Here is a 27,112-nt window from a genome sequence, read left to right as displayed (position 1 = left end):
CATGCACTAGGCTTTCAAAAACTTTCGGCATGCAGCTCAGAATGGAAATACCACGGTAGTTCTCCACATCATGAACCGTACCCGACTTGTGAATCGGCGTTATAGCAGCAGTTTTCCATACATTCGGAAATATTCCTTCCGCAACGGATCGGTTGAAAAGAATAGCAGCTGGAACTGCAAGCGATTCGGCACAGCTCTTGATAAACAGCGGAGGTAGATGATCCGGTCCAGCGCCTTTACTGCCATCCAACCCTCGCAGCTTGCGTAGAACTTCATCCGGAGAAAAGTTGAAGCGGGCCACGTTCAAATCATATTGGGGCAAATTGCTCAAGTACGCGTCTGACGAAGGTGATCGGTTATTACTTAGCACACTTCGAAAGAAGGCCGAGAACAGATTTGCTGAATCAACTGGAGTATCGGCTGTCATTCCGTTGTAACATACACGCTGAGGAATTCCATTAGATTGCTTCCGGCTTCTGACGAATGACCAGAACGACTTGGGATCCTGTTTGATGCTCTCTTCGGTGCGTCGAATGTAGCAGCTAAAGCATTGCTCATGCAAAGAGTTATATTCGCCCTCTAAAGCACGAAGCTCAACTTTACGCTGTTCATTCCTTGTCCGAAAATAACGTTTTCTCGCTTTTCGCAGACGGTTTCGTAGATGCCGCAGTTCGTTGGTCCACCAAGGTTGTCTCCTCTCCCAACGTGGACGTTGTTGCTTCACTGGAACATTTTCACGGAGAATATCGTACACACGCTCATAAAAATTTGCAACAGCATCGTCAAGGTTGCACCCATTCAGGCATTCATCCCAACGCACTGAGGTGAGTGAGAAGTTGAGCGACTCGAAATCACATTGGCTAAAATCAAAGTTGAGGGGGTCAACACCGCTCCAACCATCACATCTTCCTATGATTTCGAATTTCATCACGAATGGCATATGATGACTGTCAATTTTCATCAGTGGTGATCTATAAAATTTTGTCCAATTTTTTTAATAAGTTTCGTATGACATTTTGGTTGGACTTCAAAAGAAAATGTCTCAAGAAATTTAATCGGAAAAATATTCCAGAGATAGTATAGTCCCGTCAGGAATTGATAACCAAATTTTCTGAACTATGTATAAGCCTCCAAAAATTCTGCAAATAGGGTATCGCGCTACTTGGGCGGTGGTTTTCTTCGTCTGTTATTTTCGTCTGTTTTCCACTGTAACTCGGTCAATTTTGAACCGATTGACTTGAAATTTTGTACACGGTTAGATACTATACCTATCTCACTGCATTCCAATAATTGTGTCAATTGGTTCAAGATTGACTGAGTTATAGTGGAAAACAGACGAATATAGAAGCCACCGCCCAAGTAGCGCGATTCCCTATTTCCATCAAAATTTATGTGAGCGAAATTTCACCAAAATGATGTTGAAAATGCTTCAAGCCATTGCTCAGACCATGAAAAAATATCATTTTATTACTTTTAGGATATTGGTCCAGAAACATCTGAAGTATGTCTGGTATCTATCTTCCTCTAGCACATAATTTCCTAAGAAGTTTTGCGCAGAAGTTCCACCTGGAAATATTCCACACGTTTCATACAAATATTGACAAATTTCGCTTCTTAAAAAGCTGCAAGAAAACAACCTTGTAATAGCTTAAAATCAATCCACCAAATCCACATTTTAACCATTTCTACAGAAAGTTATGGCCTTTGTTGTCATTGTTAGAATTTTCGGGAAATCCCGGGAATTCCGGAAAAATATCCCGGGATTCGGGATTTTTCATATCCCGGGATTTCCCGGGATTTTTGTCCCGGGAAATCCCGGGCAAGACCCTCTACGCTTAATCTCTTCTATCATACAATGTGATAACAAGTACATTTATTTTACAATTATTGGTTAGTAGAGTTTTCTTAGCATGGTGAATTATTATCTGACATTGAGTTGTGTTGTGGCAGAGTTACCCATAATTGTGTGATGACTGCATGTTTAATTCAAACATGAGGTTCATGATGGCCTCAACCTGATGGTACCGAAATGTGTATCACTTAAACGGTTGATGTTAATCAATGCTGAACGGCTGCTGTGTGTTGGGATATCATTCCAAAATAGTTATTACGTGTTTGGTGGTTTTGTGGTACAGTTCAGACTGAAATTTCGAGCTTCCAATGGATCCTAGTATAGTGACGGACAATCTTGGGGATTTAGTGAAGGTGTCTGCTTCCGTGCATCTGCAAAATTCCAGCAAAATAGCTTAACTGCAATTGATTTCAGATGGTAACCGATATGCTGCAGCATGTGTTCAACGCCACGGCCGCTCCTCTGCTGCAACGATTCCAACGACCAACGGAAAATCCATTAGCTGAGTGGATATGATATTTCATCGGTTTGGGAGGGGCGGGCTAAGCAATGCAATGTTACAGTGGTCGGTACAATTCCCGATGAAGTGTTTCTATATCGTCCAGAATCAGCTCCAGATGGCGCAGCGACCGGCGGAAGTGACGCTCGACCTGGAGGCGTAACAAGCGTCCCAGTGTGTGCTGGTGAGGTTGGAATGGTTATTTGTTATTATTAGTAAACCATTATTGTTACATTCTAAAGAATAGCAAATATAATATAACATGATACAAGCATCACAAAATATTACCTAAACTATACTTGAAAGCAAATAAGAGTAATTGACTAAATTGTTGATCTAGGCGTAGCTTACCTTGTAAATAAATATTTTATTTATGGATTTTTCAACATGGGAAGTAGAATTGTTAAACTAAGCTATGAATTGAGACTGTGTGGCATAACGTGTTAGTTCAAGTGAGTTGAAGAAACAGTCCATTCAACGATGGCATAGAAAAATGTGTTTTTCGTCGAACTGTTCACCTGTGTCACGAATCATTCAAAGCTCTGTAATATTCTTTTCCACGTATAAGTACACCCACATCACAGACAAACAGAAGTGTTATTCTACTCCCTCTTCTCGCTCTGTTGTAACAGCAGTTGTCTTGCTCAACAATCTTCCCTGCAAGTTGTAAATCATACACTCTCAACTATCACTTAGTGAAGAATGGACCAAACGCAGAGTGTCCAGCATAGAGAACGTCCAACATTAGGGAAAGGGGGTAGGTCTAGAAAAGTGTGACAGCATGTGCATTGGGTATAAAAAAAACCGTTTGACAGAGATGGATGAATGATGGATGTAATAAATGAATCTTTCAAAAAGTGGGCTTCGTTGTCGAGCGATTAGCGGCGTCAGTCGTTTAGGTGTCTCGTAAGCCTCGGAGTGTGGGTTCGATTCCCACTCCAGTCAGGGAAAACTTTTCGTCAAACGGAAAATTCTCCACTGGGCCACTGGGTGAAATATGTATCGTCCGTTGTCGAATGTTTGTAATGTTCAGTCTGTAGAGACTACAGGGTCGTAGACGGTGTAATTGTCTTTTTAAATAAGGGTCGTGCACAAATTGCGTCACGCTTTTAGAGGGAGGGGATGGGGTTTGCAGAACATGACGACCCATACAAACTATCTTGAGCTCCCATACAAAAAGTGTGACATAGAGGGAAGGGGGAGTTAAAAAAGGTCGATTTTTGCTTGACTCAATTTGTGTATCACCCCAGGATAATTTTGTTTTTGTGCCTGGATTTTTTTTCGAAATGGAGCATCTGTTCATCTGTTCTTCCATCTGGCTCGCACACTCCAGACAAAACTTCTCCCCATTATTTTATCCTCCCGAATGCCAGACTCTAATCGCCTTTGGCTGTACGTGACATGTCATTCTTCTTCCTTCGTCCTGTTCGGTCGGGGAACCGACGACCTTTACAAGATACATCATTCGAAAACGACTCGCGCTTGGAAACCAAGTGACAGACAGCAGCAAAAAGGCTCGAGAATCAAAGTTGTACCGGAAGAAGAAATAAATTCCAGGAGTGTACAAGTGATAGGCAAGAAATAAAAAAACAAATGTGTGCAAGTCTGGGCCGTCGGATAGATGCAAGGGCTTTACTTTTGAGCATAAATATTTCAGTTCCGCGTCAAGTGGAATTCTTTTATGAGTGAGCTTTCATTTTTTTACGTCTTGCTTGACTTTCTTGTCTATACAATATTTGCAACTGAATTTCAGGCAACTTTAAAGAATTTTCACATTGAGGGGTAAATCTGATATGATGCGGAGCTTTATAGGTGAAACGCAAGAAGGGCCTAAGAGCACTCGAAATTTTTGAGCGACGTGTGTTAAGAGCGATCTTTGGCGATGTGCAGGAGAATTGTGTGTGGTGGAGAAGGATAATGCTCGAGCTTACTGCACTCTACGGCGAACCAGCATCCAGAAGGTAGCAAAGCCGAAAGGATACGGTAGGCAGGGCATGTTACGAGAATGCCGGACAACAACCCTGCAAAGTTGGTGTTCGCTACTGATCCGGTTGACACAAGAAGACGTGGAGCGCAGAGAGAACGATTAGCGGAGCAGGTGGAGCATGATCTGGTATGCTTTGGGCGTGACCGATGATGGAACCAGCCGTACTATTGTTGATTATGTGTTATACTAATTGTGATGCTGCGAAAATAAATGTATGCATGTAGGGTAAAAGGGTATAATGCACCCCACCGGGGCAAAACGCCCCCCTTCATTTTCTAGCGATTCATGCGCTTTTCGCATGCGTGATCGATTAGAAATCTTATATATTGAAGAATAATTGCCATCAAGCTGGTCCGTTAGCTGATTGGTACAGAAAAGCAATAAAAATATCAAAAAGTCTGAAATCGCGGCTTTTGGCGTAATATTTTACCTCTTGTAAACTGACTTCATTGTAAACCAAGCTACTTCTGTTGGCTTGAGTTATTTTGCAACTTTTATGCAGTTAAACACTTGTTAAAAGACCCTCCTTGGATAATCATGTGGTGGAATTATCCCCTTGGACAGTTTTATCACGGGGCTGGACGTTTTTCTTTTGATGGGGCGTATTGCCCCGTTTGTTTTGAAAAGGCAAATTTTCGAACGTTTTCGAAAAACGTTTTAAAGCTTCCATAACCGGTCCTCCAAAGGCAAAGTTCGCATGCAACACTTCACTGGCTTTAGGAACAACGATTTGCCGTGGACAATAAATGGAATAAGGCGCCAGTTTTAGACATATCGCCATTTCTGCTTAGGGGGGGCATATTATAAACAGGGTAAACAGGTACCCTAAAACACGTGACGTTCCCACTACCGGGACATGGAATTCCGACACTCTAATCAAACTGACAAAGTATTTGAGAAACTTCACGGGTCGCGTGAGAATTCTCCTGGGTATTTGTTTGGAAATTTCTCTTAAAAACTCCCTATAGATTCTTGTGGAAGTTCCACCAAGGGTTTCTCCAGAAATTTCGACTAGGGATTGCGTAGAATTTATTTAGTCCTTTCTCATGGAATTCTTTTCAGAAACTTCACCAGGATACTTCGGAAATTTTTCCGAAGAACCTCTCAGCAACTTCTGCACAAGTTGTCACAGAATCTATTCTTTAGCATTTTTTAAATATGTTTCAAGAAATTTGCCTATGATTTTCCAAACCCTTTTTTCAAAGATTCCTTCAAATAATTCAATTGGTTTCTGTAGGATTTCCTTCAGAAATTTCTACCTACGGAGATTTTTGGGTACTACACCATGCACAAATTGTATAATAAATTCATCTCAGAAGAGGTATCTCTGGAAGTTCTTCCAAAAATTTATTCAAAAAATCCTCCAGGCAAGTCTGTAAAATTTATTGATGAATTTATAAAGAATTACTCCAGCACCTTTTTTTCTGTAGCTTCTGCTGAGATTTCTTAAGAAATTTTTCCTCCAGGAATTCCTCCAACAATGTATTGAACAATTTTTCTTTCCAGAGTTTGCTCATTTTTTTCTGAGAAGTTTGTTATTTTTTATCTGAGGAGGTATCTTAAAGATTTTTTTTTCAAGTAGTCTCCCAGGCATTCATTCAGGAAATCCTCCACAAATGGCTACAGGATTATTTGTCCGGAATTTTCATGAGAATTTCGTCGAAGTATCTTCAAAGGCATAACCAGGAGTGTTTTGAAGGGATTGCTTAAGCAAATTCTTCAGAAATATTTTTTTTTGGGTTTTCTCATAAATTTTTCCAGTATTTTTTTTTTGGTGAAGAACTTCTGAAAAAATACCTGAAGGAACATCTGAAGCAATCTTAATAGGAATCTTTGGTGAAGTCGCAGGAGATATTCGTGAAGGAACGGCAGAAGTGTTTCTTAAATATAATCTCTGTTTGATTTTTACACATACTGCTTCAGGAATTTCTCAAGAAATTCTTGGTAAAACATCTGCAAAAAATAGAGGATAACTTGAGAGAGATTTTCGAAAATAAAAAATACATGGAAAAACTTCAAAAAAAAATATCTTGCTGATATTCCCGAAGAAGTCTTTGAAGATAGTTTTGATGAATTTTCGAATAACTTCCTAGAGAAATACATGAACTTCTCAGAAACTTTTCGGGAAACTCTTGGTGAGAATCCTAGGAAAGTATACTGAGGATTCTGAGAAAAATCTTCAAAGAAACCCTCAAATAAACTTCTTTGAGGAGGAGCAATCTGTATACGTATTTCTAAAGGAGAAACGCCTAGATAAACTTATGATCCCTTGCAAAAAACTCTTGACATATTTACAAAAAAAAATTGAAAAAAAATCCTATATACATCTGATTAAATTCCTTAAAGAATCCGTGGAGAAATTCCTACAGTTATTCTTAGGAGAAATGCAAGATAAATTTGTGGAGAAATACATTGAGGAGCACCTGGAGCAAATCTCTGTGGGCTCCTGTAGAAATCTCTGGAGGAATTCCTGCCTGAATCACTGAAAGTAATAATGCAAGCATCTCTGGAGGAATTCCTGCTGGATTTTCTAAATGACTTCCTCAAAGTATTCTAGACGTATTCCTGTGCAATTGCTGGATGAATTCTGAACTTTTGATTTTCAGAAGGAATCGCTGTTAGTCTTGCGGAAGGAATCCGTGAAGGATTTCTTGGAAGAATTCTTGTACGGATTTCTTAAAGAATTGTTGGAGTACTTTCTGAGGAATCGCTTCTAGGCGATTTTTAGAGAAATTTCTGGAGGATCATGAAGAAGATACTCTGAAGGAAATAGTGGAGGAAATATCAGAGGATATTTTAAAGCAATCTGTGGAAGATGTTCTTAAAAAAAAAACATGCAAACAATGCGTGGAAAACCTTCTAAAAGGAGTTCGTGGAGGATTTACTAAAGCAATCCATTGAACAAGGTTTTTTGAAGGGGGTTTTAAATTGATTTCTACGATAAGTAACTTTGGAGAAAATTCTGGGCTTCTTTTTAGTTGAAGATTCGATTATTGAAATATTAATGCTTGATGTATAGTGATTAAAACATTTTCAATTAATATATATTTAACTTCACATCTTGATCCATGATTTTTGCGAGTATTCAGGCTATGTCATTTTAACCGTACTATTGCACCACCGTGGGAACAGCTCACTGACGTATTGTGCGGTTTGGGCCATAAAGGACCCAAATGCAAAAGGAGCATTAAGATACTTTGGAGAAAATTTTAAAGAACATTATACATTTTTCAAGAGTATCCCTGGAAGAATTTCTGAAAGAAATCTCAAAGAAGTCTAAGGAGGCATTTCTGTCACAAATTCTTAAAAATTCCCTGGAAAATTTTCTGTAGGAAGCTAAACTAAGCCCATAAGCTAAGAAATTTTGGAAGTTTATTTGGAATTGGACTTAAGGAAAGCAAACCTTTCAGAAATTTCTCGAAGAATTTATTCCAAAAACGTTCAGAAACCCCTACATGGATCCCATTAGAAAATATTCAAGCAGCATCGTTGAAATTTATTTCAAAGCAGCTTTCAGGAAGTCTTTGATTTCTTCAAGGATTTTTACTTCAAGCAATTTCCAAGAAATGTCCCCATGGAAACCATTAGAAAGTCTTCCATGGATTTTTCATGATTGTATTTCAAAATTCGTGTGGGTTTCATTCGGAAATTGATCGTGGGATTCGCTTAGAAACTTTCTTATGAAACTCTTCCATAGAGTTTTTTAGTATTTACTAGGTTTAACCACCGCATGACTAAATCATAATTAACTAAAATAGGCTTTTTTGGTGCTATGAATACTACTCGAAGTAAAAGGGAGTAAGGAAAGCAATTAAAGAATACGGTGGATAGATACGCAAGCGAGCAATAATAAAAATTGAACAGAAAATGACATTAACAAAGGGCCATTGTTGAACAACTTAATCACAACAACAATGTTGTGATTATGTTGAACAGCATGATCTTCTTGCCTACTGTTATGGTGTTGAACGACTAGGTAATAGTAGTTAGATGAAGACTACTATCTCAAGACAGGGTGATCTTCCATAGAGATTCAACAAAAACCTTCCATGAATTTATTGCCAAAATTGGCCAAGAGGCTTCTTTTGAAATTTTTCTAGAGTTTCTTTCAGAAATTTCTAGAAAATCTCCAATAAATTTTCTCACAACTTCCTCCATTTATTCTTTAATCTTTCACGGATATCTTCTGAAATTCCTTCAAAGATTTCTTCAGAATGTGAAAATAATTAGTTTTTAGTTGAATTTTACGAAAACACAAAGTTCCACGAATTCATTTCGAAAATCTTCTTGTTTTTTTACAAGAAATAGCATTTTAAAATCTTTTAATAACTCTTTCAGAAATTCATCCAGTATTTTTTAAGAAGTGGAGTTCTTTATATATTCCTCTATGAATATCTGAAGAAATTTCTCCATGGATTTTTTTTTAGAAACTCTACGAAGGATTTCGTTTAAAATATCTACCAGCAGTTCTTCAAAAATTCTTGCGTTTATTCATTCTTTCGTGGATTCCTTTGAGCATTCTTTAAGGAGATATCCCTGCTCCAGGTGCTCCTTATTTTTTTCCAGAAATTCCCGGCAGTTTCTCACGCCATAGATTCTTGCATGATTTTTTTCAGTGATTTCAATAGGAATTCATCAAGAGATTCCCACAGACATTTAAACTGACATTGCTTCAGGAATTTTTTCTGGTATTCCCTAATTTTTAAAAATTTCTACAGGAGATTTCAAGAATATCTCCATGGTTTCTTTCAAAAAATTTCCCAGAAAAATGTCTTCAGGATATAGCTACATGATTATCTGCCCGGATTTTTTAAAGAATTTCTTCGAAGTATCTTCAAAGGCAACATCAAGAGTGTTTTGAATGGATTCCTTCAGAAAATTCTCCAAGGATTTCTTCAGTAATTCATTTAGGGATTTTTTCAAGAATTCTCCCAGAGCTTTTTTTTCGATTAAGAACTTATGAGAAAAAATCCCTGGAGGAATATCTGAAGCTTTCTAACAATAAGCAGGCATCTTTTGTGGAGTTCCAGAAGGTATTTTTGATGGAACGGCAGAAGTATTTCTTAAATATAATCTCTGTTGGATTTCAACAGATACTGCTGCAGGAATTTCAAAAGAAATTCTTGCTAGAGCATTTGAAAACATAAAAAACCTAGTTATTCCACCTAGCGGTGCTGGCGCCTTTCTCGTGCCATCGAAAACCCATTTCAAAAAAACTCAAGAGACATGTTGATGAATACAGTTTCTTACCGATTTTGGCAACACGAGGTGAATTTTTGTTGCCAAAATGGGGTGTTTCCAAAATCGGTAAAAAAATTGCGATTTTACAACTTTTATGCGTTATTTTGACTTATATTATCAATATGGACTATTCACAAGTTACAAAACGCTTCCCTTTGGGGACCGTAATTAATTCCGTCATGATTTTAAAAAATGTCGTTTTTGAAACCTTAATGAATTTTTTTAATAGAGGTAAAGCTGAAAACATGTGTTTAAGATGATCTAGCATTAAAAAAAATTTTGTTTAAAATTTGTGTTGCCATAATCGGTGAAAAAATGTTGCCAAAAACAAGTATTACCGAAATCGGTAAGTAATTGTTGCCAAAAATGGATGTTGCCAAAATCGGGAAGAAAATGTTGCCAAAAACGGGTGTCGCCAAAATCGGTAAGAAATTGCTTAGCGCCTTCACATGTTTAACAAAAATCCATTTTATGGCACCAGAAATCATATCGTTTATATGGCTTTTGATGTTTGAGCCTCAAAATCTTAAGAAAAAGCCGCTATCTTGAATTTTGAGCCGAAATCTTGGATTATGACCGCCGTCTTGGATATTCCGGTCGCCACTTTTGACTCCGGACATCTTCCCCATACCAGATATTCACATATTGCATGGCTTTAGGGACTAAAACTCCATTGAACCGCCGTCATCTTGAATTTTGAGCTGCCATCTCGGATATACTGGTCGTAATTTTTGGAGTCCAGACATCTTCCCCATACCAAATATACCCATATTGCATGGTTCCGGAGCTGAAAACTCTATGAAATAGGCACCATCTTGAATTTGGCGCCGCCATTTTGGATTTTAGATCGCCATCTTGGATATATTGCATGGTTTTATGGCCTAAAACTCCAATTAACAGCAGCCACCTTGATTTTTGAGCCGCCATCTTGGATATTCTGGTCGCCATGTTTGGACTCCGGACATCTTCCCCATACCAAATATACCCATATTGCAGAGGTTTTAGGGCCTAAAACTCCATTAAAATGCCGCCATCTTGGATATTCTGGACGCCTTTTTTGGACTCCTGACATCTTCCTTATACCAAATAGATCCATATTGCATTGTTTTAGGGCATAAAATACAATTAAATAACCGCCATATTGGATATTAGACCGCCGTCTTGGATATTGTGGTCCCCATTTTTGGGCTCCGGACATCTTCCCCATGCCAAATACACCCATATTGCATGGTTTTATTTATTATATTAAAGTTTACGCTCCATACAAATTTCAATTTTTTTGTATGGACTTAAGTCTACGAGGGGGGAGGGGGCGGGGGGGTCTGAGATGACCAAATTTTGGTCTACGTGGTTTAGGAACAGCCCCAGAGAGATTTCCGAAAGAAAAAAAACTACATGGAAAAGCTTCGAAAAAATCACTTGCTAATATTCCTGAAGAAGTCTTTGAAAATATTTTTAATGGAACTTTCCAAGAAATTTCAGAAGCATCACGATCACAAATTTCCGAATAAATCTCTGAAGAATTCCAGTTGAAATCTCAGGAAGTATGTACTCTCGAATGAATCTGTTGATGAATAAATGAAAAATAAATGAATATCTGAAGAAATTCCAGGGATATACTTGGAGGAATCCTAGGAGGAACTTCATTTTATGTTAGTATGTAAACTTGCATGCAACTTAATTCTTAGTGGAATTCAAAGAAACAGTAATTAACACGATTTTCTTTTTACTTTCGCTTAAAACTGTCAAATTAGATTTGGTAAAACGAAATATTTAGCATGAGTCGTTAATTTAAATGTCAAATGCTCAATTTACATTTTGATTGTTCAAAAAATATATTTCCATGCTTAATGGCTTGCAGTCAAAAAAGCCCAAAATCGCATATTTTGCCCTATAAATTGAGGTATAGCTCAAAATTATGACGTGCTGGAGCAAATCTGAGCCCGGATTTGGATTCAGCGGCCATAGAGGACACTTTAAAAATTCGCTTTTCAAGAAACACAGTCAAGTGTCGAGATGATCCAATTGCATACCGCAAAACCCTTCCATAGAATGCAACCAAAGCAGGAGAAGGGTTTGCAAAATTAATTTAAAATGCCGCTAAAAGGATGCGATTTTTTGGAGCTCTAGTTTGTCATTGGTAAACCATGCCCTCAGAGCATCCGTATAAAAAATAGTCCTTTGAAGTTGGATTCATCTGGTTTCGGTTGCTCTTTTTATAAAAAATAATCTGTTACAAGGATGCTGCTCTTCTGGAGAGATGTAATAATTTTAAGCTCCAAGCTTCTACTGTTCTAGCCCTTTTTAAATAAAATTTCCTGCAGTCTAGCTACTCCAGCCTAGCCAGTTTAAGCGAATGGGGAAAGGCTTGGAAACTCGCCCAAAATTATTCCATAATCACCTGAAATAAAAATGAGTTATGTTTGAAATAAAACTTCAAACCGAGGCTACTCGGGCCATTTTCCGGCTCCAGTTGCTGTAAATTCTGCACTTGATGCTGCTCGTGATGATGCTGGCAACGATGATGGTGTTCCACATCGCCACTAATGACATTTGCGGTTGGTTTCACCGCCTCGTCGCACCTGCTGTCGTCGTTGTCCATGACCTTGCTCCGAATCCGACGACTGCAACATCCACAACGCTGACGACCGCCATCGCCATTATGAACACCCGTTTGCGGTGGCAATTTCGTGGATGACGACTCGGCCGGATGTGACGACGATGATGCTAGTTCGATGGGCAAACTTTGGTCGCTGCCATTATGGGCACTTCTGGTATCGATGATGATGGTGTTCTTTGGGTCATTTGGTGCAGAAGGTCGCTCCGGCTGTGGTGGTTTATCGCCAATCGTGGATGATGATGGCCTTGCATTGCGGTGGTGACTGAAGAACCAAACCTCCAGGCGTGGCCGGAGAAAGCCTGTTGGTGCTTCCAGGGCGATGTGGCGGAAGGGAATGTAGTCGGTTACGTTGAAGTGCAGGACAGTGGAAGAGTCTGAGAATAAACGAGACAGAAATGGACTCCATTATTAAACTTTTTATATTTTAAATATTTTATTGATATTGAATTTCATGACAGACTCCATCTATGCAACAATTCCATAGAACTAGTTTGACTATAAAAAAATATATTTGAATTTGGGTGTGAAAAAGTACTATGATTTTTTTTAATAGGACACGGTTTTTAATTTGTAGGGTTTTATTTTTGTAATACTTTAAATATTAGGGGGATTCACTTAACAGCGTAAACTGCTTATTCAAGATTATTCTGATTAAACGTTGCGATCGCCAAGGCAATCTTGGATTATTTCATTCGCAATTTCATGAAACATTTCAAATAAACAGAAAATCATGGCTAACGCGCAGCCATTTAAACTGTTTAGTGAGTCCCCTTATTATTATATGGAAATCTAATGGTTGACCTTTTTTGATAATAAAGAAAAAATTATTTCAATCAAGATCTCTTTTATTTAAAAAATGGAGATTAAAGATGCAATTCGAATACATTTGACTTTTTTCTTGCGACAATTCAATTTAAAAAAATTACGAGAAAAGGCTTGAAAAGGGTACTGAATGAGATCTTTCAAATGGTGGGCTCTTGATTGTCTGCATTTGTATTTTATTTTAGTGGTACATATACTGTGTCCCAACATGATTGAATGATTAATTACAATTTTAGAGCGCTTCTTTAAATTATACTTACCAATGACAACTTTGTACGTTTTACCTACTCCCAAAGGACGCTGATCACTCGCAACAAATGTTACGATACTAAGCCACTGAATTATCGATTACATCCAACAGCAGCAAATGAAGAATTTGAAATTGTAATCTTTTGATGATTTTTCTTTGTATCGGGAAAACGATTGGATGAAAACATTCGGAGAAATATCTTTTGGATTTTGTTTTCGCAGAGTGTTATAATGAAAAATACAAATTAGCAATATTATAATACACTAGCACTTTACACTACTTATTTTAAATGTCGAGTACGGTATTTTTAACGAAATTAAAGCAGCAGGGCACCGAATTCGTTCAGCCAAAAATGGGCTGCCCACTTTTACCACACAGTTTTGACAGTTGTGTTTCTGAACAATTTTGAATCTATTAATGAAATTGTGAAATAAATGCGTTCCGATGGGAACTACATTTATTTTCCAAATCTAGTGGAAAATTTATGAAAAGGGCATTATTTTTCCAAGGAATACTTCGTCACATTCTTCAAACATTTGATCAGTAGTTATTTTAAAAAATACTTCAACGTTTCCTTTATGATTTAATTTGGCAACTACAGGGGATGGCCAGAATGTTTGGGATAGGCATCTTTTATTTCTCTCACGAACAAGTTCAACCAGCTGTAACTTTTCATAGAGTGCATCAAAAATCCCCAAACTTTGACTGTGTATTAGCCTGGTACACGGCTTATATGGGAAAAGATAAAAAATGGATAAACTGCAACTCCTGTATACTTTTTGAGTTCCATTTTGGTCCCATATCAACTGTGCAAAATTTCAGATCGATCGAAGAAACTATATTTTAGCGCCAGCCGTTCTTAGTTTTTCATACGATTTACTATGGAGAAAATTTACTTCTTCAAAGAAAAATCGCTTGAGGTCACCCATTGATCCCTAAAAATAAGCCGTTGAATGATTTCTGTAGAAAACTTCACGAGGAATCAGACCTCCGAAGACCACAAAGCGATGCGACATTCGTGGAAAAAGTTATTAAGCTTTACCCGATCGATAAAATGACGAGATTTTATTATTTATTGTTATTCCTTACGTGTTAAACAGCGTTTGCATGCCATTCGGTTTTCAGTGAATAACTTTTTCCACGTGCCTTAGATCGCTTTGCGCTCATCGGAGGGTTTGTTCCTCGTAAAATTTGCAACAGAAATCATGCATCGATATATTTTTAGGGGTTAACGGGCAGCCTGGGGCGATTTTTCTTTGAAAAAGTGATTTTCCCCATAGTAAATCGTATGAAAACTTAAAACGGCTGGCGCTAAAATATAGTTTCTCCGATCGTGCTGAAATTTTGCACAGTTGCTATGAGGCCAAAATGGAACTCAAAAAGTGTACAGGAGTAAAATGTCTTTTTGTGTCCCACGCTACTGTGTATACAATATCCCTTTCAGAACGGAGCCCAATAAAAGTGAATTCTCCATAAAAATGGCTCAACTTTGGCTCCACAGAACTCTTAGATTTCCCAACAAAACAACAATTATGTTTTCCTCATTTGAAAAAAAATACTCTTTGTCTTTCGATTTCTAACTTTAACTTACTAAATAAAAAGGAAATAAAACATATGCAACAGATAAACCTGTTCCATTTTTCACGATTTTTGTCCATTTTTTGTTTAACTTGTTGTGATAAATCTCAGATGCAACGTGAACATTTTTGATATGTTATTCAAAAATTTAAAGAATATCGCACCAATAACTCAAAGTGATATGATATCAGTTTTTGTTCTTGTCGAAATATCTGAAAATTTCTGCATAAGAACAAATTTGCCTATCCCAAACATTTTGCCCTTTCCCTGTATTTCAGCAGTTTCATCAGCAAACCAATTTTTACGAAGATTTTTTGTCAATCATTTTGGGAATTTCTCAAGAATTTTTGAATAAATGCTTCAGAAAATCTTTAGGTTATTTGTAATTGTTTTAGCCATTTTTTTCTGGAAATACCCAGCAATGCCACCGGCAATCTTTTTGAGAGTTTCTTAGGTAATGCCTTTTATATAAGAAGGCCTACTCCAGATACACGTTATCCTTCATTTGGGACATATGTAACTCATTCGGCAAAGCTTCTGGGGATTTCTTCACATTTTTTTTTTGTAAATTTCTTCGATGTGTGATGAGTTAGCAAAAGGTTATAAATGATAAAAATAAGAAAAAAATATTTTTCGGAAATGTTTTTGTAAATGCTTTCGGAATTTCGTCTTAAATGCCTTTCAGGATTCCATCGGCAATTTAAATGGGGATTTTTTTTTTTTGCAAATTGCTTGCTGAAGAAATTTACAAAATCCTTTTGAGAATTACTTTTTCTTCGGAAGTTTATCGATAGTTCTTCTGAAAATTTATCAGGAAAATATCATTGAAAAACTCTACGGTAACTCTTTCAGAGATCCTTTGAAAATAGCTTTGGAAGTTCCTTCACCAATTCTTTTGATAATTCCATTGGAAATTTATTCAGTAATTCCTTTGAGGAGTCTTCGAAAAATCGTTTGGAAATTAAACTACTTTCCAATTCCTCGAGCAATTCTGGACTCCCAACTCCATCCGAAATTCCTTCAGCAGGTTCTTGGAGAGGTCGATTGGAATTTTATTTGCAAATTCTTTCAAAACTTTCTATAAAAATGTCTTCGACAGTTCTATTGGAATCGTTTTAGGAAAGTCCTTGACAATTTTCATTGGTATCCTATTTTCTGCAAATTTGTTGGAAAGTTTCTTCAGCAATTTCTATATTCCTGTTTTCCCTCGGCAATTCCTTTGGGAATATCATAGGCAGTTTTTTTTTGAATATTTATTTGGATTTTTTCCGTGGCAGTTTCTCTAAGAATTTGTTTTTCTTCAAGAAATCACAAAATCCAATTTCCAATTCTAACTGTCTGAGAAATTTCCAAGGGAATGACCAAAATAATTCAGCAATAAACTGTTTAAAGAATTTCTTTTAAAAAAATATGCCAAAAGAATTGTAGAGAGAATTGCTAACATTATTGTCTGGGATGTCGGATAGATTTTTTAGTAAAATTTTCTATAGTCTATGCAGTTTTAGAAAAAAAAAACACAGTCGACCTACTTATTTATAAAGACAATTTTGAAGGAATTCCCGAAATACTTGCTGTATAAATTCTATTAAAAATTATCAAAACAATTCACAAACATTTTTTTTTAAACAAAACTCAAAAAAATATTACAAAGAAATTGCCGAAGGAATCCCTAAAGGAATTGGTCGGCATCAAGTCAGAGAGGACCATGTGTCTTTTTCATAATTTGGAGGAAAACGACTTTTTAGTTTACGCATCTACTAACTTTGAGTTTTTCAAGAAATTTTCCGATACAACTTGTTAACAATTCTTCGAAGCATCACTCTGTATTGATTGTGAAAAAACTTAAATGAAGCCTAGAATGAAGCTTAAAACTACTTGGTACTTGGTCCTCTCTGACTGAACGATTTTCGAAAAAAAAAAAACTACAACCAACTATGTACATTACGTACTCAGATTCATACATATATGATAAAAGAAATAACGGACGAGGAGGACGAAAATTATAAAGAATGTTGTATATGTAAACTGAGGGTTCAAAATTTGATATTTTTACTTATAAGACTTGAGATTACTTTTTCAATTTTTATGTTCAGTCAGAGTGGACCAAGTACAACAGTTCAATAGCACATGAATGGTAGTCAACAAAAAACGTATTTAAGAACTCTTGCTAGAATATGAAACGGCTAACTAATTTTGAATGTATTTTCAAATTTCAGATAGTTTTCGGAATATTGTAGTTACACAGTTCATTACAATTCATTCAGAGGACTGGCGTTTTTCAAAAATTCGTTCAGACAGAGTGAACCAAGTACAATTTTTAAATAACTGGTAAAATAAATTTCTTCATGAAACGGGTACTGGTGTATTTCAATATGATGCCCAACAGCTACTTAACAAACATATTTTGATTTGGAAAGTATTACGAATAATAAGGTTATTTCAACTATTTTTTAAAGACACATGGTCCACTCTGTCTGCACCTGAAATGCCACAATATGCTTCAACACAATGGTCTGTAAAACACGATATTTATCATAATTAAAAGGGATTTTCACGTTCTTTATTTATCAATAATAATCAGAAATTGCGTTAGGGAGTCATACGATTTGGAAACGTATTACATTTTGATGATAAACTATTTTGATATTGGATTTTAACCAAAACATATTTTCCAACTCTCTTGACATCATTTGGTCTACTCTGACTGCACACTATTTTCGATTTACGCAGCTCAAATTGAGGCAATTAAGTTACAACTCCCGTTATTTGTAACATTGAGAAAATCGGGTGAATGTAATTCTTAATCAAATGCCTTAAAAATCTAATTTTCGTCAATTTTGTTACTTGGTCCCCTCTGACTTAACGCTGACCAATTGTCGAAACAGTTTTTGAAGGAATATGTATAAATACAATAACATGCAAAGAAATTCCTGAAGGAATCTAAACAAAATTGCTGAAGAAATTCCAAAGGGCATTCACAAGAGAATTTCTGCATGAATTTCAAATGGAATTACTGAGAAAATCATCGTGGAAATTGTCATTGAAATATCCAAAGAAATTGTTGAACAGAAGTGCAGAATTCCAATGAAACTACAAAAGATATTCCCATTTCCTTGCCGAAGGAATATTCAAAGAAATCGCCGAGGCAATATCTGAAGAAGTAATCAATGAATTTCTCAGATTAAGGAAGAGGTCCAAAGGAATTGCCGATGAAGTTTCAAAATATACTTTCGAAAAGGCAGACAATCAAACGTTCCATACTAAATACAAAGTTTTCCAAAAAAAAATCGAAAAGCCCCAGCGAAAAAACAGGGGTGTAAGCAGTAATAAATAACAAAAGTTCCATAAACAATGCATAAATAAATCAAAAGTTTGCATAAATAATTGATTTTTTAACAATTAAAAACGTCAAAAATGCAATGAATAAATCAACTGTTGCAATAAAAAAAGCCATTTTCCTCACCAAAAAATTTCGAATTTTCCATAAATAAATCCAATTCTTCCATAATAAATTTGAAAATTCACAATAGAAAAATATCGAAAAAGCAATGAAAAATTCAAAAAATGCAATAAAAAATTGAAAAACAAATGCAGGAAAGTATGTGGCAGTGAAATGCTGAACCGCACTTATATGACTGTAACGACTGAAAAGCCTGCCTAACTATGATTGCAATTTACCGAGCAATCGCTTGTCGTCCGAACTCGCTATCGCTCGTCGGACTCTAACTTCCGGTATATCATCTATGTTTGCAACTTCTTGGGTCTGTGGTTTGCCTAGAACCGAAACGATGCAGTTGCGGTGCATCGGATATCGGAAACTTCGGCGGCCTTCTGCCGCCTCAGTTCCTCAATCCTCAATCCATGGTCTATGTAATTTTTGGCTCAAAATGCATTTACGTTTATTGCTCGTTTTTTGACATTTATTGATAATTTATTTTTTTGTTTATTGCGCTTTTTGTATTATTTATTGCTTTTTCGATATTTTCTATTGTGAATTTTCTAATTTATTATGGAAGAATTGGATTTATTTATGGAAAATTTGAAATTTTTTGGTGGGGAAAATGGCTTTTTTTATTGCAACAGTTGATTTATTCATTGCATTTTTGACGTTTTTAATTGTTAAAAAATCAATTATTTATGCAAACTTTTGATTTATTTATGCATTGTTTATGGAACTTTTGTTATTTATTACTGCTTACACCCCTGTTTTTTCGCTGGGATTTTTCGAATTATTTATAGAGAATGACCACTTTCTTATGTGTCGTTAATATTTTAGCCCTTTCGAAAAATTCTCATAGAAATTCACGAACGAACTTCAAATGCAGTACTGAAGAAATTCACATAATAATTTCCAAATGAATTCTTAGAATAATTGGGGAATTCTCAAGGGAAAACGTTAAGAGACGGAAGGAAAAACGTTAAGAGATTAACAAATTTCCAGTATTATTCGTAATTTAGCAAAGATTTTATAGTCTTCATGGTGAGTATCTCCAGATATTAATAATCTCCAAAAAAAATGGTGTTTTAAGTACTGGCCCCGAGTTTTAAAATTCCCATAAATACAGTAATGGTCATACCACTATTGTAAACATTCCACATTCATAGATGATTGGTTCTAAAAAAATATCAAATCGGATGGAAAACGGTAGTTATAGATATAACATTTAATATATTGCCCTTTTCCGACTATACCGATCAGCCAGTATATCTGAAATAGACATAAAAACTTGAAGTATATTAAAACAAACTACATTCAATTAACAAATTAAGAGATAAAATTGTGTAAAAATACCACTTCTTTTGGTGGGATTAGAACCCACGACTCCGTATCGCCAGTCCGGCGCATTAATCATAATCGTAACATAACAAGTTACGATTCTGCGGAATAGAAGGCAAACTGGATTTGAAGCACCACCCTAACCGGGTCCGTCTTTCACAACTTCATCTTTCAGTTCTTAAGGCGAAACTGGAAGCATTTCCTCACTTTTTGGTTTTTGATTTTTTTTATTAAATTACGAAGCAATATTTTCAAAATCGGTTTTCGTACATATGTAGAGTATTGGAGGTTTGAGTGTTCAACTGTTTGGATGCACTAGTTGCTGAATTTCTCGGCTATGCACTAGTCTCCAAACTCCTTGGAACGACAACGGGTTTAATTCGCCCCTACGTTTCGGCAATGTTTATTGCCATCTTCAGGGGAAAAATCATTTCGTTCGTTCTGTGTCTGTAGTCTTTGCTAAGCGGAATGTCTGTTTGGAGTTTTTTGGTAGTCTGTACATGTACATTTGGTTGGATTTTTGAAAATTAATTTTACTTATTTTGTTGGCACTGTGAGTCAGGCTTTTTTTTTTGTATGGACCCATCCTATTCTCGATATATGGGGATGAAACCTGGTAAGTTAAAGTCTAGCTTCTTTACCCCTTCTGTCACAGAAGGTAGGCAGCATTATATAAAGAAGAGAATCTAATTTTATCATATTTTTTTATGCTCGTATGCTATTGTGGTAGTGAATTGTTTCCAAATTTGTATGTGATGTAGTAGTTAAAATAAAAATAAGGACAGGGTAAGGCGGAGTTATATACCATTTTTTAAACATTCATTGTTTTCGATGATAAATAGCCTCATTTTCTAGGCATTCATAGTGGTAACAGTAACTAAACAATATTTGCCTAATACTTCAGCAGAAACATTCTTGAAACAAATGCAGTTTCATCAATTTTTGGCAATTTTAAAAGCCGGTTCGTAAACAGAAGCGGTTCAAAAAGGCCATCTGCTATGCGGTAAGATTAAGCTTAATGATAATGTTATTCAAAAATTAAGTCCATCATTTTTTGGACATTTCAGACCCTGTCATGCATTTTCGTATACTGAGTACATAGAGTGTCACACTTTACAGGCCCCTTCTCCCCTAAACGATAATTGTTATTTGAATAATTCCTAACATGGATTGCGTGGACATCAACGACCATGCGCTTTCATGTGTTTTTCAATCTCCATGGAAACACTTGGCTACTGATAATTAAATCACCAGAAAACCACGGCATAAAAAAATCATAATTGCAAGTAGGGGAGGAAGGGGTAACCCCGTCACCTTAAGCATTGGGATTATTCAAAATTAATGTAAGAGGTTATTTGATATTTTGACTACGCAGAATGTTTGATTCATTAGTATTTTATAAGACTTGTGCATTAAAATTTTCAAAATATGTTTATTCCACCGAATTATGAACATACCACAAACATATTAAATATTGATATTGTTAATGCAGTGCGGGTAAGATCGTCACCCCTATGAGGTAAGTCCGTCATACCTTTTTTTTTTCAAGATACTTTTGAAGATTTTAATTTGAAAATGTTTACAATATATTTTTGATGATCTGTGATGGTCTACCAATTTTTCTAATCAACCCTTTGGCCAAAAGGGTCATTTTGCGATTTGTCTGAATGACAAATAAGGAAAAATCTACTTAAGTGATCATGCCGTTGTTCTCCATGTACATCAGTATAACTGGAAAGAACAGCCTATGATTTAACCTTTCCCACCGTTGTGAAAAAGCCCATACTACCAAAACACCTCGCTCGTTGTCTTCTTCTTTTTCTTCTTGGCATTACGTTCCAACTGGAAAAAGCCTGTTGTTATGCTTGTTCTATGAGCCCTTCCACAGTTATTAACTGAGAGCTGCCAGTGATCATTTTGAATGTGTATATCGTGTGGCAGGCACGAAGATATTTTATAGTATATGCCCAAGAAAGTCAAGGAAATTTCCTTTACGAAAAGATCCTGGACCGACTGGAAATCGAACCCATCACACACACGGTCATACCTCGATATATCGTAACTTTAAGCTTGATATAACGTTCGGCTCCGTAAAGCGTTGAACGTGATTGCGCCTCGATTAACTGAACTAGATAAAAATAATTATGATTCTATTTTGCCAGCCCTCAGTGATTCTTCAAGAAATACCCGAAGAAATCCCAAAAAGAGTTCCTGAAATAATCCTCGCCGATGAGTGACAGGCTTACCCGAAAAGCCAACTTTTCCTAAATTGCACCGTAATTTCTGAATAATTGTTGAAACTGACCGTTCGATGAATCTTGGCACTAAAGAATAGTACAGATGAGAATACATGATTGATTAAAATAAATTTATATACTTGTTTTGTAATCCAGAGGCTAAATTCTACCGACGAAAAATTACATCCACCGTTGGTGCAACAACGTGTGCGTTTGTTTTGTTTATTTTCTTCGCGTTTGACAGGTCAATGTTGGTATCATGTATCTCAAAAGAGTAAAAATGGTAAAAACAAATAAGGTGTGTGGCCAAAAAGCTACTAAATAACTATTTTCTGGTAGAATCATTGGGGTGACGGGCTTACCCACCCTGACGGTGTTACCCGCTTTTCCCCTAAGGAAAACCAGACGGTGCCAATTTTCATTGGGAAATCCAAAGATTTTCCGTGGGTTTGCCTTCTGGCTTCTAGAAGGATGTTTTATACAAACATACCTTGATACAATTCACATATACATAGTTATGATTAAATGATTTGGCATTCAAGCATAATTTCATGACTTGGGCCACTTTACCCCACCTTGCCGTTTTGGACTACCGTTGACATCAGTAGGTCGGCTCTAGAGGCACGTTCTCCTCCGTTTGGGTAATTTGTGCCGTTGACATGGTGTTGTTACATTGATTAACTCTCGAGCGATCGCGCTATTGTATTTTGTACAACACGTTGAAAAAATCTCGCTTTTTGTACTCAGCATTAGCGTGGTGCTGACGCAGGTAGTAAACCGCGCGAGTTACGGAAGGTTAAGAAACTTGAGAAACGTTTTACAAATAGTGGTAGAATATCCAAGCTAGAGATAACTGCGCTCCGATATATACATATTTTGTTCAATTGCAATGTGACACGGGAAAAATGTTCTGAATAGTACCGGAAGTCACGATCACGTTAAAACTTATAACCTCTTCCAGAAGTGAAAACATGTTTATCACCCGATTCCGGTGGGTGATAACTACCAAGCGATAGAAAACAAACGAAAACATAAAAATATCTTTCAATTTCCAACTAACCTTATCCACCTGTTCGCTGTAGGTCACGAAGTCGTACAGAAAGGTTCGCTCGACTCGCCTGAACTGGCGGCACGTGATGGAGGAAAACGATCCGGCCACATCGGGCACTTGCAACCAATAGAGCCACACTAGAGTGCACGTCGTGAGGAAGAGAACTTTTAGAGCCATTTTTCATCTGAAATTTAATTCGAAGAAAATAAAGGAAACTTTCAAACAGAAGTTCGTTACAACAGGGAATCAGCGCTGCAAACAATCTTTACAATAAAAATCCCGTTCAAACATATTTTCTCTGAGAACTCTCTGTCCGTGTCTTTTATTTGATTTGATGATTTTACTGCGCTTGCTACTGAACATAGCTACATTCTACGAACTTTTTCCGATTCCACCCACCACGCATTACAGTCAGCAGCCAGTTTTATGTATGTTTCACTTCATCGGAAGCCAAGTGCTGTTTGCTCCCGCTGCGTTGTGTTTCTGTTCGGAGCTGTCGCACGCCAAAGCGCGACGATCCATCTTACTCACACCTGCTTCCTCGAAGCTTGAAAGCACAGAAGTATACAGTGGGCACTCCATTAGTACTCCAGTTAGTAAGCCAGCAAATCTAGCAGGCCCAATCGGTAAAGAATTTCTAACCGAATTACACGAGAATACGATGCGAACCAGATGTGCGTCTTTTAGGACTCACATTGGAGGGATTTCTGTACATTCAGTGGTACCGCCCACTTAGCACTCAATGGCAGCTTGCAATAGTGGGGTGGCAGTACGCCTCATGCTGTGCCAATAAAATCGCAATGATGATTATATTTTATCGCTTTCACACGCCCGGAAAAAAAAGTGCACACATTGAGCCGTGCATCAACATCAACGACGACATGTTCACCAGAAGTTACTTCTGTTTTGGGCCAGAATAATGACCGATTTATTTGGAGCAGTTTTTTTTTATTTTAATCCAAAACAAAATTAAATGAAATGAATTTTTAGAATGGCTACCTTCTTTACATTCATGAGTTTTAATGATGAAGTTAAACATTTCGAATCATCATGTATTTTCCATCATGAATTTGTACGATGTAACTCTAACTTTATGCAGTCTATCGTATAGTATTGCAATCCTAGAAAGACAAATTCTAGTTTAAAATATAACAATCATTTAAATATTCATATTTGTTGGAAACACTAAAATGTATATTTAGAGATGTATTATAACTGCATGCAACAGTTTCAATTCACAAGTAAAATAACAGATCTTGAATTTTTTAACATTTGATTTTAAAACACGAACTTTATTAATTTTCAATCCAATCTGTGTATATAACTCGACGATTCAATTTTCAGATTATTCACATTCCATCACTCCACCGGCCTCCCATCCATACTCATACAGAACAAAAAAAAAATACATCCCGCATAGCGCAGTCACAAATTCGCAGCGGAATTATTTGATTAAAAAATTACACTTGTACACCGGTATGTACTCAGTACTCACCCTCCTCCCCCACACTCATTGGATATTGGTGACCTGGATTTGCGACAGTCAACAAAAATTTCCACCTGGCACCACCGGGATTTTCAAACTGGCGTCATGACAAACACAAACTGGATGGATGGATGGATATGTACCTGTACCCACGTACATCAATTCGATTTAAATGACGAATTGACTGACTAACCGAGAGCTATCACTAGCCTAACTGACTGACTGGCTGATGGAAGCCTTAAAAAAATAGAGGAAAAAACAGCCGGTCGATCAACAGGGCGGAAAAAATACACAAAATGGAAACATTTCGCTCGACTTTGTAAATACGTTTGTTTTTTTTTTCTATTTTCGTGGAACCTAGTTTTACAGAGAGGGTGTTAATTCATGCGAAATCCAAATTCTTATTAAATTCAGAATGGCCACTCCTCCTTTAAAATCGGTGATAAACAAGATTCGGACTGAATTTCCCAATAATAAAGAGCTAATAAATAACAATAATAGTAATAATAATATTAAAAGTGGAAGTGGAAGCAGCAGATCCTTTTCGAGAGATGCAAAGCCGTCTGGATAAAGCATTGTGCAAATAATTGTAACTGCTCTATCATCGTCAAGATACTCGGAAGTCCTGTCGGAAGCTCAATCTATCCCGCAAAGTCATCGTGCATCGAGCCGAACAAGCGTAATATGATCTAAAGGTGGAAGCAACATATCGACGAACACTTTAAATAGCGCAGGGAACGAGGATTGAACCAGTGAAAGAAAATACTCAACACGATATGACGGCTCGGTAGCTGAGTGATGCCGTGCATGAAATCATCAAGTATTATTCAAAGTTTTTTTCAATAGGCTAGCTAGAAGCTCTTGCTGTGAGCGATTAAAGACACTTCAGCCTAGGCATAAGGGCCAGGACACCGACTAAATACCTGTGTTCCATCCCAGGAATTCGAGGACCAAGGAGTGACATTAACCTTCCCAGCTACGTCACTCCCACTGATTTTTAACTTTATGCTATTTAAAATTGAGCGGATGGTACGAGGTGTCATCTCAATAGTTTCATTTTAAAATCAATAATGTGGCACAGTAGGTCTGGCCACTTTAATGATTGTAATGCATTTCCAATGCACTGCAAGCATTGATAATGACAAGAAAAATTATAGAAGTGGTTGATTCTATCATTTTCCAGGATTCTTTCAATGAATGTGAATGTGTAGGCTAGACTAGACTAGACTAGACTAGATAGACGCTCTTACCACAATCAAATCTTTTAAATTCATTACAAATCTTGTTTATCCTAATATCTCCAATACTACTTACTTATTTCAGGCCTGAACACCCATGGTGGTGCAAAGGTCCGTAGTTAAAGATGGCCATCAACGTCAGAGCCCATTGTAGCACTAACATCGACTCTGATCACGGCTTGGCGATAGTAAAAATACACCCAAAACTCTCGGTGGTACAACGTACGGTACCGATGACTGAATCGGAATAATCTGAAGCGAATGAAGCAACCAGATATGCGCAAGGTCTTGAGGCAGCATTACTGGACTAGTGCGAGCTCAATGAAGCTCTCTAGAGGACTGCTGAAGTACGATAAAAGCAGCCATCAAAAATGTTGCTGAGACCAATAATGTTGGCTATATGAAACGGAGCCGAAAAAACGATTGGTTTGAAGGTGAGTGTAGAGAGATTTTGAAAGAGAAGAACGCAGCAAGGGCGGTCATACTGCAGCATGGAATTCAGCAGAACATGGAACGATATAAAAGAACAGCAGACTCGTCACTTTCAGGAGAAAAAGCGCCACCTGGAAGAAACGGAATGTGAACAAATGGAACAGCTGTGTCGTTCACAAAAAAACATGAACTACCAGATTCTCAACGCATCCCGCAAAGGCTTCGTGCCGGGAGCCGATATTGGCAGGGATAAGGACGAGAGCATCTTGACTGACGAACGTGAGGTGATCGAAAGGTAGCAGCAGCACTACGACGAACACTTGAATACTGAGGAAAGCGTAGATATGGAGGATCAAGGCAGCGGGAGAAATGACTACGTAAATACAGCAATGAGCAACAACAAACCAACACTCACGTTGAGGGAAGTCAAGGAAGCTATCCAGCTGCTCAAGATCAATAAGTCAGGATGGTATCGGAGCTGAACTCATCAAGATGGGCCCGGAAAAGTTGGCCACCAGCCTGCACCAGCCGGATCTGGGAGACCGAACAGCTTCCGGAGGAGTGGAAGGAAGGTGTCATTAGCCCCATCTACAAGAAAAGTGACAAGTTGGAGTGCGAGAACCTCCGAGCGATCACAATTTGTGTTATCCCAGATCGTCTTCCGTCGCCTTTCACTCAAAGTTATCAAGCCAGCTTCATCGACGGACGCTCGACAACGGACCAGGTATTCACCGTACGGCAAATCCTCCAAAAATGCTACGAATACCAGGTTCCAATGCACCAAGTGTCGATAGGACAGTATTGACCATACAGACTTACAGAAAATCATGGACAAGAACGGCATCTCCAGAAGCCCCACTAAACTGATCAATGCAACGATGGACGATGTAAAAACTGCGTAAGGGTTTCGGGCGATCTGTTTAGTTCGTTCAAATTTATCTACGACAAGACTATGGTATCTCATGCCTGCTGCTCAACATCGCCTTGGAAGGAGTTATGCTATGAGCCGGGTTCAACAGCCTGGGTACGATTATAACGAAAT

General features: G+C 37.3%; 2 protein-coding genes across 2 annotated transcripts in view; one reads left to right on the top strand and one right to left on the bottom strand.

The window, feature by feature from the left end:
- LOC134288597 (uncharacterized) overlaps positions 1 to 27,112 on the top strand; it is a 385,031-nt gene that overhangs the window by 320,564 nt on the left and 37,355 nt on the right. The gene's annotated exons all lie outside the window — the stretch shown is intronic.
- LOC109419698 (uncharacterized) lies at positions 1,933 to 24,631 on the bottom strand. Its single transcript, XM_029877637.2, has 5 exons — positions 24,410 to 24,631; positions 22,924 to 23,098; positions 13,282 to 13,357; positions 11,981 to 12,573; positions 1,933 to 2,532 (listed from the first exon to the last, which is right to left on the bottom strand). The coding sequence occupies exons 2-5, from the start codon at positions 23,089 to 23,091 to the stop codon at positions 2,410 to 2,412; spliced, it is 960 nt and encodes a 319-aa protein (XP_029733497.1). The 5' UTR covers positions 23,092 to 23,098; positions 24,410 to 24,631; the 3' UTR covers positions 1,933 to 2,409.

This window comes from Aedes albopictus, chromosome 2, assembly GCF_035046485.1.
Source record: "Aedes albopictus strain Foshan chromosome 2, AalbF5, whole genome shotgun sequence".
Taxonomy (NCBI): Eukaryota; Metazoa; Arthropoda; class Insecta; order Diptera; family Culicidae; genus Aedes; species Aedes albopictus.
The sequence above is the reverse complement of the archived record's forward strand: the minus strand, read 5'-3'. Positions and strand labels throughout refer to the sequence as shown.